We start from the raw sequence: 12,345 nt of genomic DNA on the forward strand, positions 1-12,345 counted from the left end.
GAAAGCTTCATAAAAGAGTTTGACGAAATAAACACTTGAAGAAAAGTACAAAGATCAGTGTTTACAGAACCATAGTGCTGTCTACTCTCTTATATGGATCTGAATCATGGGTCATCTACCGCCGCCACCTGCGTCTCCTAGAACACTTCCATCAATGCTACCTCCGTACAATCCTAAACATCCACTGGTCAGATTATGTGACCAATACATCTGTTCTAGAAGAGGCAGTAGTTACAAGTATTGAGGCCATGTTGCTGAGAACACAGCTGCGTTGGGCAGGACACGTCTCAAGGATGAAGGACCACCGCCTCCCTAAGATCTTGCTTTATGGTGAACTTGCCACCAGCTGCCGCAAGAGAGGAGCCCCGAAGGGAAGATATAAGGACTCCCTTTAACAACATCTCAGCCTTGGCCATGTTGATCAACATAACTGGTCTACTCTGGCCTCCAATCAGGAGGTCTGGAGACACACCATCTATAACACTGCTGCTTCCTTTGAGAACACACGCAGGATCACTCTTGAGGAGAAAAGACAACACAGAAAGAATTGTGTCTTGCAGAATATTCCCCCTAAGGAGTCCTTCTGCTGTGCCTTTTGCAACCAGACATGTCTATCTCGTATTGACCTTTTTAACCACCAGCGCACTTGTAACAAATGTGGGTAGAGCCCTTCCCAAATCTTCATTCGCGAAGCCCAGTCATGATGATGAGATTCTTATTCTACTCAAAAACTAGACTACAGGTGTTTTGACATAGCTTACCTTTAATTAGGAAAAAGAGTGTCCCCTTGGGCAGTTAGTACATAGAAGATAGTATGGGTTTTGTTCATTCTCTTGGAGATGAGTATTTATATCGTGTCTAAAAAGTGTTCCAAGTTCTCTGGATGAAGATCCTGTCGAGATAGGGTATATTTGTGTATTTGGAAGCTGGATACTCTGTAATTTGTGTCTTGGGAGGAAAAAAAAAATCCTTTTAAACTACAGTTCTACTGTAAGAATCTGTCTCAATAGCTAAAAATCCTCTCTGATGTCCTTTTCCTGGCTTTCCAAAGTGAGATTTTTATTGCATTCCTTGCAATGTAAGTTCAAATTAAGCCTTTCCTATCAAATATGTAGCTCATTAACCAGTTGTCACATATGCGTTGTGACCTTGAGTAGAAGATGAGACTAAACACTTGTTGACCTTGGCTTTTGTAGGTTTGGAAAAAAAATTAGAAACCTTTTTCAGGAAACTTTTTGCTGCTTTATTGAGGAAGAATTGAAAGCTCTTACAGAAAAGCAGGTGCTGCTGAAGCAGTAGCTGCAGAGACCTGTAACATGGACACTATGAATGGATTAAAGTCATTAGCAATTCAGAAGTTCCACTTTCAAGTGTACTTAATTTAGATTGCCTTGTTCTTGCTCTTCTGGGAGGTGGAAGTCGGGTTTCTTCCTGGCAACTTTCGATTGCAGAAATCTGTCCCGTAGAGGGCACCAAAGAACACAAATTGTTACAGCCTTAAATCTGTAACGATTTGGGGTAGTGAGAGAATGGGAAAGATGAACAGATGGAAAGGGGATGGCAAGAAGGCGAGAACTGAGATAAAGAAGAACACGGTAAAAATGTTACTAATGGCACTCCTTTACCAATACCTCTGCATTATAATTTGTATGACAGAAAGAGCAGGTTTTGAGATACAGGTCAGGAAACAGTGGTCTCAGTTGAAGGGACTAATGAAATGGAATTATTTCTTGCCTCTGAAATAGTTCTTGTAAGAAGTGTATTCATAGGTTGAACTGAATTTTTTGCAAACACTAGCTATGCGTTAGTTGTTTTCTGAGCGGAAAAGGAACCTGATAACCAGATTTGTGTAAGTGTTTGATCTTCCTGGATACAGCTTAAGTTGGTGGATGCTGTGATTGGGCTATGTAAATGAGACATCAGGTGAAGAAAACTGTTTCAGACATCACACCAGCATGTAAGTTAATGCTTGAATAACTGAAATAACTCCTGATGAAGTCTTTTGTCTGTGGATATCACTATGCCTAGTGATTTCAGTGGCCGTGTACTTCCTTTCTAAAACCATAATGGTATTTCCTGATGTAGTTTAGAGAAGTGTTTGACACTTCAGATCACGTTGCTTTGTTTAGGACAGAGGCAGTTAGAGTCAGTGTCTGCTGTTCTTGGCTCAGCATGACTGCCATATGCAGTGATGCACTAGCAGAGAGCAGTGATAGGCTGTTGTCCAGAATAGGAATCTGAGGTTATAATAATTCTAGTATTTAGGAGATGAGGTTAGATAGAAAGTGAGTCATAGTCCATCCTAACACAATCAGCAGTAAACTTGCACTGAGCTAAAGAGTATATGAGAAAGTTTAAAACCCAAAAATTCCTCCTGCTGCTTTGTATTTTGTTGCTTTTCGAACAGTTTTAAGTGTTATCTGATTAATTTTTAAAAGCAAAATCTAGGAAAACACTTTCAAAGTGATGGTGATGTTAGTCCACACCTGAACAAATTAGTATAATCTCATCTTCATGAGAGGGTTTTTTTACTGCTCTCTATTGTCAACTCTCCCACAACCTATTGCTGCACTCTAAGAGGAAGAGTAGTGATCCTTACATTCTGTAAGTTTTGTGTTTACTTTCTTACTCAGCTATCTTCTACCTGTCAGTATCTCTTGCCGTTTTTTTTAGCTCTCACACAAGATTAACCCTTGCTGGGTCTTATCTGATCTGCCTCTTCTGAGGCTGTGTGCAAGATCACTATTCTTTCATGTCTCAAAATACACCTTTGAGGGGTATTTCCTGTGGCCATGTCTAAACCCGTAAGTGGTACTGCTCTGACTGATGCTGTTAAAGCTGCTCTATTGATATAAAGTTGGTTTAAAGGTATATATGTCCACAAAAGGGAATAAACTGTCCTCCTGTGCATTTATATCAGTATAACTGTGTCCATAATATGAGTTACACAGCATATACGTGTGTGTGTGTATACATAAAATTCACCTGTGTATAATGGACATAATTAAAACAGTTTGACAGTCAACGGTTGAAACTTTAAAAAGTTTCTTTTTTTTTGGCAAGCAAATTGAAATATTAATTTTGACGTCATGGGCTTCACATTTTGATGCATGCAAGTAATAGCCAGTGCAGAGTAAATTTCAGGAACCTCCTGCTTACCCAAGCCAATAGTGCTGGTTTTAGCAGTGTTTTGGTTCACAGTAACCTCTTCATCCAATGGCAAGCTGATCTCTGAAATAGTCTGTGTGGGATAAGTGTGTGCACTTTCAGCAGTTATTAGGGAGTAAGTGGAACTTAACTAACCATTTCATGTGTTCTTTTCTCTATTCCAATCCATAATCCTCCATAGGATAGACATTGGTAAACGTGGCTGTTTCAGAAAGGGCTCTACTTTTCTTCATTTTTAAATATATTTCTAAAGACTTACAGCAGAGTAATCCTCAGGGATTGGTCCGATCTCATTAGGGTGAAGGCTATCACAAATAAAAAGGGTTTATTCCATTTGAGTTACAAAATACATTTATACATTGACAACTGTGACCACACAGAACAAAGATGGGAAGAGAGTAAGAAATTACCTGCTTTATACTGTCAAAATCTGGTTAAAGCAGTATCACTGCTGTCCTCTGAAGACAAAAAGAAAAGAGGGAAACTGGGATGTGTCTGAGAGTGCTGGGAGAAACCTGAAGTCTTTGAAAGACCTTACAGACTGGAGAGGTTCTTGAGAACCAGGGAGAGGCAAATGTTGAGTTTATCTTCATTAAAAGCCAAAAGAATAATTTGGAGAATTACAAGCCAATCAGCCTCTTCAATCCCTTTGAAAATCAGGAACTGAGTCTTCTTGGCGTGCGTTTCTGTGCACATGAGGGAGAATAAAGTGACTGGAACCTGTCAGCATGGATTTACCGAGGGACTGACCAACTTGATTGCCTTCTGTAAGAAAAAAAGTCTGAATTTGTACATGATGAGAAATCACTAGATGCTACTTTATAAACGTTTACAGCAAGGTTTTTCATGCTGTCTCTGACAATAAATTTGTATCTAAGTAAGGTTGTTATGGTCTGGATAGATGGGTGGACTGACAGACAACTGGCTGGGGGAAAAAAACCACTGGTTGTGTGGTCAGACTAGGAGAGCAGTGTTCATGGTCATGAGCCAGCAGTGTGGCGTGACAGCAAAGCAAACAAACAGCATCCTGGGTTGTATGAAAAGAAGAATTGCTGGTAGATAAAGGGAAGGGATTGTCATCCTTTGCTTCACATTTGTTAGACCATATCTAAAATACTCTATCAAGTTTTGGATATTCCTAGTACTGGGAAGTCATTGACAAACTGAAGTGGGTTCGGGGGAGCCTGCTGAAATTACTGGGGCTGAAGCATTTGTCTTGTGAGGGCTGGGGAAACTGGGCTTGTTCACATCGAAGAAGAACTGGCTTTTGGAGGACCTAAGAGCCGCCCCCCAGGACTGCAAAGAGGTTGTCTAGAAAATGGAATGAAGTTCTTTACTGAGGTCAAATGACAAGACAAGAGAAACCATTCACAAAACAGCACAGGAATTTCTGTTTTGAGGGAAAGAAAAACTTCCATACAGTCAAGCACTGGAACCAGTTGTCCAGGTTGTGCAATCTCTGTCTATCCTTAGAAGTTTTCAAGACCCAACTGGAGAATGGGAAGAGGAACAATCTGGTGTGATGCCATAGCTCATGGAACTGTGAGCAAGCTATTGGACTATAGACTTCCTGAGGTCCTATCTGACCTAAGTTATTCTATGATTCAGTGACTCCAGACCCCTGGTTTTGGATGAGGGAATGGAGAAGATTGTTAAGAATACGGTGTTTTGTGTAGTTGGTAGCAGACTTGACAAGGCAAAGTGACTCAAATGAGAGATGGCGTAGAAGAGAGGAAGGGGCAGAGGAACACTTCATGTGTTTTGTGGAACTGGCATTTATTCCCCTAGAATTGCAGCTTTTGTGTTAAAAACACACAAGAAGCACATGCTTTTCATAGCTTGGACTAAAGACAGCTGTAATTGCAAATCTGGTTTATGCAAAATATTAATCTGTGCTGCTCAGGTTCAGAATTTCATTTTTCTTTTTTTTTTTTCCTTCCCAGCTAGGATGTCTTTGATGCCCTGACTTCTTACTTTAAACTGTATTGCAAGGAACAGGATCTGCAGCAGGCTCCTGCAAGTCATGACATTCCTGAGAATCCATTTGACCCCATTTCCTTCCTCCAGTGAATGCTGTGCCAGGGAACAGTGCAGGAGAAGGGGTACCATGCTTGCCATATTGTAAAGCAGAATACAGTGTTGTGATTTGTTGCAGGAATACATCTCATATCTTAGGGGTGCAAGGGGGACTTGGTAAGCTGGGGTCAGGGAGGCAGTTTTATTGCCCTTTCTACATCAACATTCAGTCATCTGATGAAGGTTGTGGAGAGTTTATGTGCAGCTGTAGTATGTTCTTTCTCTGTGCTTTCCTCAGTATTTTTGTGAAAGTAAAAGGCAGATAATTGTTACGGGTATTTTGTATGACCACACTTACCTAACACAACATGGAGATGTGATCACCCCCTTCATCAAGGTAGCTGATCACAGTAGAGCAAAACTTGAATAGAATTTTATATTGTACCTTGCATTTTCCGACTGTATTAGCCAGTAAACTCCAGTTGAATATCTAATTGGAATTTGGTGATGCTAATAGAAAAAAAGATAAAATTTCTGACTTCAGGCACTTTTTATTAGGATTTGTGTACACTAAGGGAATACCTCTGTCTTAAGAAAAAAATTGAAGTGTTTGAATGATTGAAATTATTTGAGTAGAAGCTGGTTTATACTGTGGTATTTTACAGATGTATTTTAGAGCCTGAACTGTATCTTGCCTGGTGTTTTTTGGTTTGGTTTGGTTTGGTTTTTTTAAGGAATAAATATTTTATTAATGTTTTTCTAATAGCTTATCAGGTATTTGTATAAATGGAAGGCATGCTGGGTTAACTAATTATTGTAGAGGTTTTCAATTGAGTTTGTGTGCTCAAATCACACTGTGATTCTTAGAAAACTCTTTTACGTGTCCTTGTGTGCAGAGCAGCTCTGGCTATCTGGAAACGCATGCAAGCAAGTAAACACAGGAGACTTGTTAAAGTGAAAGGCTTAAAGTGCTTGTTCTGTATTTCTGTTTTAAGTATGGTGGGAATGCTGTAAACTGCTGCAGAGAACTTATGTGCCATTAGGGAAGTAATTTGGTTAAGTGTTTGAATTATTGCTCGGCAAAGTAGAGGTGTTGTAGCTCTGTGAATTCAATTCTAAATGTAATTAGCACTTCTTTGTAGTTTTCTAAAATTGTTATCTTAATGAAAACTAACAGATGTTACATGTCATGCAAGGGACACTTAAGATCCTTGCAAAGTGGAAACCATCAGTGCTTCCATAATGTCCAGTGTCTGTTTTCATTTAAAGTGAGATGTCTGGAAAACATGTGGTTGCAGAGTTGTATCTTTTTCTTTCCTTTTTTCATAATGGGAAAAAAAGTGCATGATGCTTTTTGTTACAGAGAAAATGATCTTAAGTTCATTCTATCTTTCTGAGTTTTTGGATTGTTTGAAACAATGGAAATAAGGTGAATTGTGCAAAATTTTTTTTCTGCTAGACTTGTAAAGTCTGAGTTTTGTTGAACTTGCCAGGTTGAATGACTTGGTTTACATACACTTGGTTTTCCATTAGCAACTAACTCCTTATACCTCATGATAGTCTCATAGTGCCCGCATTACCTTGATTACCTGCCATTTCACCAGCCTGTCCTCATTTCTTCTTTTCACCCTCTTCTTCAAAGTAAAACATTAATAGCCCTGAGTTGCTCTATAAAAAATGTCATTAAGTACTGGTAATTGTGGTGTTTGCTTAGGAATGCTGTGGCTAAATAAAAACTTAACATTTTAATGGTAGTACTTGCCCCTTTCATTTAACAGCTTGATGTGTTTGGATTTTTGAAGCAGGATCTATGATCTTATTATTTCAATGTCACAGAGAATAACTGATATTTTAGAGAACAAACCATATTGAAAGAATTGCCCTTAAATTAATCAGTCTTGGGACCATGCCTGTGAACTATGTACCAAAAAACCTAATACACTTTCACATTTTGTGCTACTGTTAATTTATATCAATATAATGAGTACAGAACTCTCAGCTCTCCTAGAGCTCATGGTTTTTAAAGCTGAGTTAATGTTCATAAATAAAAGAGTAAAGATTGAAAAAAAATAATTTGAAATAAATGAAAGATGGATGTTTTCATATTCTAACATTTTGTATGTATGCTGCTATCATGTGCATGGCGAAGGCATAAGGTTGTTAGACACTGAACTTGGGTGCAATAGCAGTTTGTCATCTAACCCCCTTACTCTCCTTAGGAAGATTCACACTCTTAAGATTAAGGCCCAGTTCTGTCTTGCTTGCTTTCAGTTTACTAAACTCTACCTTTCTGAAAGGAATTTGATCAAAACTGTGCATGTGGATTTCCACTTTAGTCTGTGGTGGGATAATGATGCTTTGAAGTCCTGATTTCATCATTTGCCTTAAGGATGAAATGCTTGCTAGAAGTACCTTGTCTTCCCCTCTACACCGAGAGTACAAGGACAGGCAAAATTCCTGTCATTCACCATGTGAAGCAGAGGAACAAATTTCCCAATAGGAAAGCAGCAGTGTGACTATATGCTCACTACTACCACTGTCTAACATGTTTTTTTTTGCTTTGTTTTGGTTTTTTTTTGGTTTGGTTTTTTTTGTGTGTGTTTTGTTGTGGGTTTTTTTATTTTTAAATAAAGGTCCATGAAGGATTCTTGGAAACTAAGATTGCTCCCATGAATGTTAGTGCCACTAGCAGTTCGTCTGAGAAGAGGAATATTGATTTACGGATATACATGCTGTGTTTCCTGCCATTCCTGGTCCTCCTGGTCTTTATTCGTGACCTTAAGAGCCTGTCCTTGCTTTCATTGCTTGCCAATCTGTCCATGGCTGTCAGCCTGGTGATCATTTACCAGTATATTGTTAGAGTGAGTATAAAAAGTTTATTATCTGTTTTTTTCAGTGTGGCAAGTTGTGTTTGTTGCATGCGGCAGTTGGTCTATGATAGATATACACTGACTGACAGTTTCTGAAAGGCAGCATTATCGTGTAATTAATTGAGGCATCTTAATTTAAGGAGATGCCTCAAAATCTGTGATATGCTCTAAATACAGACTTTTACAGTGCTTTTGAAAGAAAGAATAATATTGCAGCATTTAAGATAATAAAAATATATATTTTGGTGAGTGGGAAGTGGAAAATGGGGAGGAAGGCAATAAGAGATATTGACAAGGAGGCAGGAGAAGTTATGTAGAAAAAATTGGGGAAGATAGTAATTAATTACTCTGCAGGAACTCAACTTGTAATAAAGATATTTTCTTTTAATGTCCCTCATGGTTATGAAGAATATCTGTGCAGTATGAAAGCAGATTAGAAAATTCAGAAGTTTGCAGAAGATTAAGCTTTATATGTACACTTTCCCAATGTGCTTTAACTGATACTCCCTCATATACACCAGTGTGATACTTTAAATGTGAAATTTTTCCATGACAGTAATAGAAACCTAGAATAAATATATCTGCAAGTGTCTGTGTGGGAAGGTGGCTATAAATGTGTGTAAAGGACTAAGTTTGGGAGGAAAACCAGGGATTATAAATAGCAATGTCAACATTGCTAGTTATCTTTCCTATAACATAATGCATCAATCAACATTTTAGAGGGAACTAATGTACTTTACACTGTTTTGCTTTGTTTTCTTCAGGATATAGTAGATCCTCGAAAACTGCCTCCAGTGGTCGGCTGGAAGAAATACCCACTGTTTTTTGGGACTGCAGTATTTGCTTTTGAAGGAATCGGTGTGGTAAGTGCTTTTTACTGACTCTTCAAAATCACTGGTTCTATGCTAGATGATGGGATACAGGCAATTTTACTCCTGTTGTAATTTTGTTGTTTTTATTGAAACACTAATTTCCCACATTGGTATGAAGAGGGTTAATTTGTCAGGTCAAAAAAGGCAAAAGTTGAGAACACAACATCCCCATCACAGGGGAATTTGGTGGATACTGACTACTACTTGGACACTTAACCCTTTCCCAAATTACAAGAATGCCTTTAGTTCCAAATAAATTGAGACAATACTGTAATAATAACTGGTAACATAATATGTTCTATGGTAGGATAGAACTAAGTTAATAATATGATTATATTGTAATTACAGTGATTCGGCAGCTCAGTTTTATGTGATGAGTGTGTAAAAATAGAAGTGCATTCAGCATCCTTCTTTTTCTTTGGGGTTAGAAAGGACTAAGTGATTTACTAGAAATGTATTATTTTTCCTGCTTCAGACTTGTCTATAGATCTGACTTGACAGAGATGAGGGTGATAAGGAAAAGGATAGAAATTTCCAAATTTTTTTTTTGATTCATGACCTTCTGACAAGGAACTTCAAGTCTTCATTGTTTTCTGAAATATGTCAATTATATAGATTTATCACTCAGAAAATTGAGTTTTCAAAAGTGGTTCTTTTTCCATCTCTTACTCAGTCAAACATCTCAAACTGGCAAAGTCTTCAGGTTAGTCAACCATTTTTGTTCCCTACAATATATTTTAAAAACTAGCTGAAGAGACTTCTGGGAATGGCAGGTCACAATGTCTTTAAATTGTTGGGAAATTACTCTATGTACTTTGTTTGTTATATAATTACATACTTCAGCAAGTGTTACTGTATGCTTAAAACTGAAAAACAACCAACTGCTTCCTCTTCCCCCCCAAAAAAACCCCAAAAAAATCCACAAACTAAAGCAATCCCAAACCGGGATGCAATTAATCTGAAATGATTGTCTGTCATTGACATAACATAGGAGATTTTCAAGTCTGTTTTCTTTTCTCGAATTGTCAACTCTGATTTAAATTAGATTATTTTACCTCGATGCTGTGTTATCAGTGGCAGAAGAGCTGAATAACTCCTATTGTGGTGCAAAAGAGTGTTTTCAAAGTGTTCTCCACTGTTTCTCAGGTGTGAACTGACAGATTCGGAGTTTTAGCTACCCTATATCTGACTGTGTCTGGATGTCTTTCATTTCATCATCCAGAACTTTCATCATAAGAAATCAGCTGTTTGTCTGAGATTATTTGATGCCTATGGATCTTGGGAAAAAAACCCCATGCTCAATGAAACAGACAGATTGGACTATGCAAGGTAGTTATATAGTCAAGGACCTGAAAGGGTACCGGTGGGCTTTTGGTGTAGCCACGGTGATTGAAGAGGAGTCCAAGCAATTGTCTGCCCTTCCTGGCCTCTCAGAAGACCCTTCCATTGTCGGACTTCACCTACTGTGTGTGTTATGTACAGTAGGTCTGATACATGTCCCAGTTGTATTTGATTTGCCCATGTGCTGCATAGCACACAGATGTGTATTTGTAGCCAGGGAATCCCAAATGAGATTCCTGTGAACCTCAGGAAAGTGGGGAAGGCTTATCATTTGGTAGCAGTAGTTTATTGAATTATAGGTAGGGAATTGATTTATGGTAATCATTTTCTGGTACATTAGATCCCACATTAGAGAGCTCCTTAAATTTACATCAGCAGCAGACTTCCGAAACTTCTGAAGAACTGCCCAGAGCATTTGCTTGATTGAATCCCTGGTTGTTACTAATGACATCTTTAGAACTCCTGATTTTTTTCTATCTTTTATTCAAGAGGGTTCATTCTATTTGTACATTTAAAGCACAAAAATACTGCTGTTTACAAACTAATTAAATGTTTATGTTCATTATGGTTTGATAGACATTGTATGTGTGTGTTTACATTGCACAGGACCATTAGAAAAACATGGCTACCTTTACAAATTAAAATTAATGTAGAGTGAAAAATCTAGAACTTAATGTTTCTTCCTTATATGCAGAATGATATTAAGATGCCTCTGCTTCCAGGGATATTTTGGACATGCAGAATATTTGTTGTGCACGCTTATGCTCTACTTGCAGGCATCATAGAGAAGATTTGAAGAAAAATATTATTTTAGGGGTTTGGATAATCGAAACTAAACAAAGTTGTTGAAACATGAAATAAAAAAAGATGAGTGAAGTAAAGCAAGACAGACATTTCCTCTTTACATAATTAATATTTCATACAATTCTTGGTGATTGATTTAATTGATAGCTAGTTATTACAGCTCCGTAAGTCACCATCATAGACCTGTTGTATGTAGCTAATGTGTGACAACTTGTTACCCTGTGTCTTATTTATTGTCATTCCTATATCTGTGGTTAAGTTGTTCTGTTAAGGAAAAAAAAAAACACCTGCCATTTAATTAGATTGACTCTTTAGTCTACTTTCTCTGACTGCAGGCACTCAAAATGAATTTTTATAATCTTGGTCTTGTAGTTAGAGACTTGATTTTAGATTTTGTTCTGGAATGTCTTGCAAACAACACATATCATTGGGAAGCTGTCTGATCATGGCATTATGAACAGAAGCCTTAAGGTCTTAATTGTATCAGAAGAGGATTCTGATTGATTAATTTCATGCAATAGATTGGCCTGAAGCAGTTATGAGGTCTCATTTTTCCCATTCCTTGATTCTGAACATACCTTATGCTAATTCTCATCTGAGAGCTGCCAGATTATTGGATGTTATGAAAAGGGACAGTAAATGAAATTCTGAATTTTTTGGGCTGGTTGAGGCATCTAAAGCAGAACCTGATAAGAGAGGAAAAGTTCCCTCAGTGTGGGTTTTTTACTGCCATTGTTATGTTTAAAATAGTCTTTCCTGCTAAGAGTATTTAATGATGAACAACTCAAGTAGAAGAATAAATGATCTATAAAGACACAGTACAAAGCAAGGCGCTTGAGCCATAGCAGTTGGGAAGATTTATTTTCAAAGATACATAATTGATTTTGGTTTTATTAGCAGAAGAGAGGGTAATGTTGCCAGAAAGCCAGTGGCAGTTCATAATGCATGTTCAGTGTGGAAACATGTCTGTCTGGTTTCTTTGAAGCAAATAACAGGGGAAATACTCTAGCACAGATCTTTTTTCCATCCCATTGTTCCAAAAAGCTTCTTATATACTGATCTTTTTCCTTTTAGTTTAGCACTTGTCATCACTTCAAATATGACTATAGTTCATTAGTAACTAATAAAATAGAGGAGACTAAAGTCCTGTTCACTCTAGGGAACATGTTTTGGGAAGCTGCAATGATTCAGCAGATTCACAGTAAAATTTTCTTCTTGATCTGCTGAGATTATGTTTCTCTTATAGATGGTGAGTGTATGAACATGAGTTTTGG

At 37.7% G+C, this 12,345-nt stretch overlaps 1 protein-coding gene across 2 annotated transcripts in view; it reads left to right on the forward strand.

Moving 5' to 3' along the window:
- The window catches only part of SLC36A4 (solute carrier family 36 member 4), a 91,605-nt gene that overhangs the window by 16,702 nt on the left and 62,558 nt on the right, over nt 1–12,345 (forward strand). For both annotated transcript variants that reach the window (XM_027647076.1, XM_027647146.1), the window contains exons 7-8: nt 7,818–8,045; nt 8,819–8,917. In XM_027647076.1, the coding sequence (XP_027502877.1) occupies nt 7,818–8,045; nt 8,819–8,917 (327 nt within the window). The remainder of the gene's footprint in view (nt 1–7,817; nt 8,046–8,818; nt 8,918–12,345) is intronic.

The sequence above is a fragment of the Corapipo altera genome, unplaced genomic scaffold, assembly GCF_003945725.1.
Source record: "Corapipo altera isolate COAL_440 unplaced genomic scaffold, ASM394572v1 0, whole genome shotgun sequence".
Taxonomy (NCBI): Eukaryota; Metazoa; Chordata; class Aves; order Passeriformes; family Pipridae; genus Corapipo; species Corapipo altera.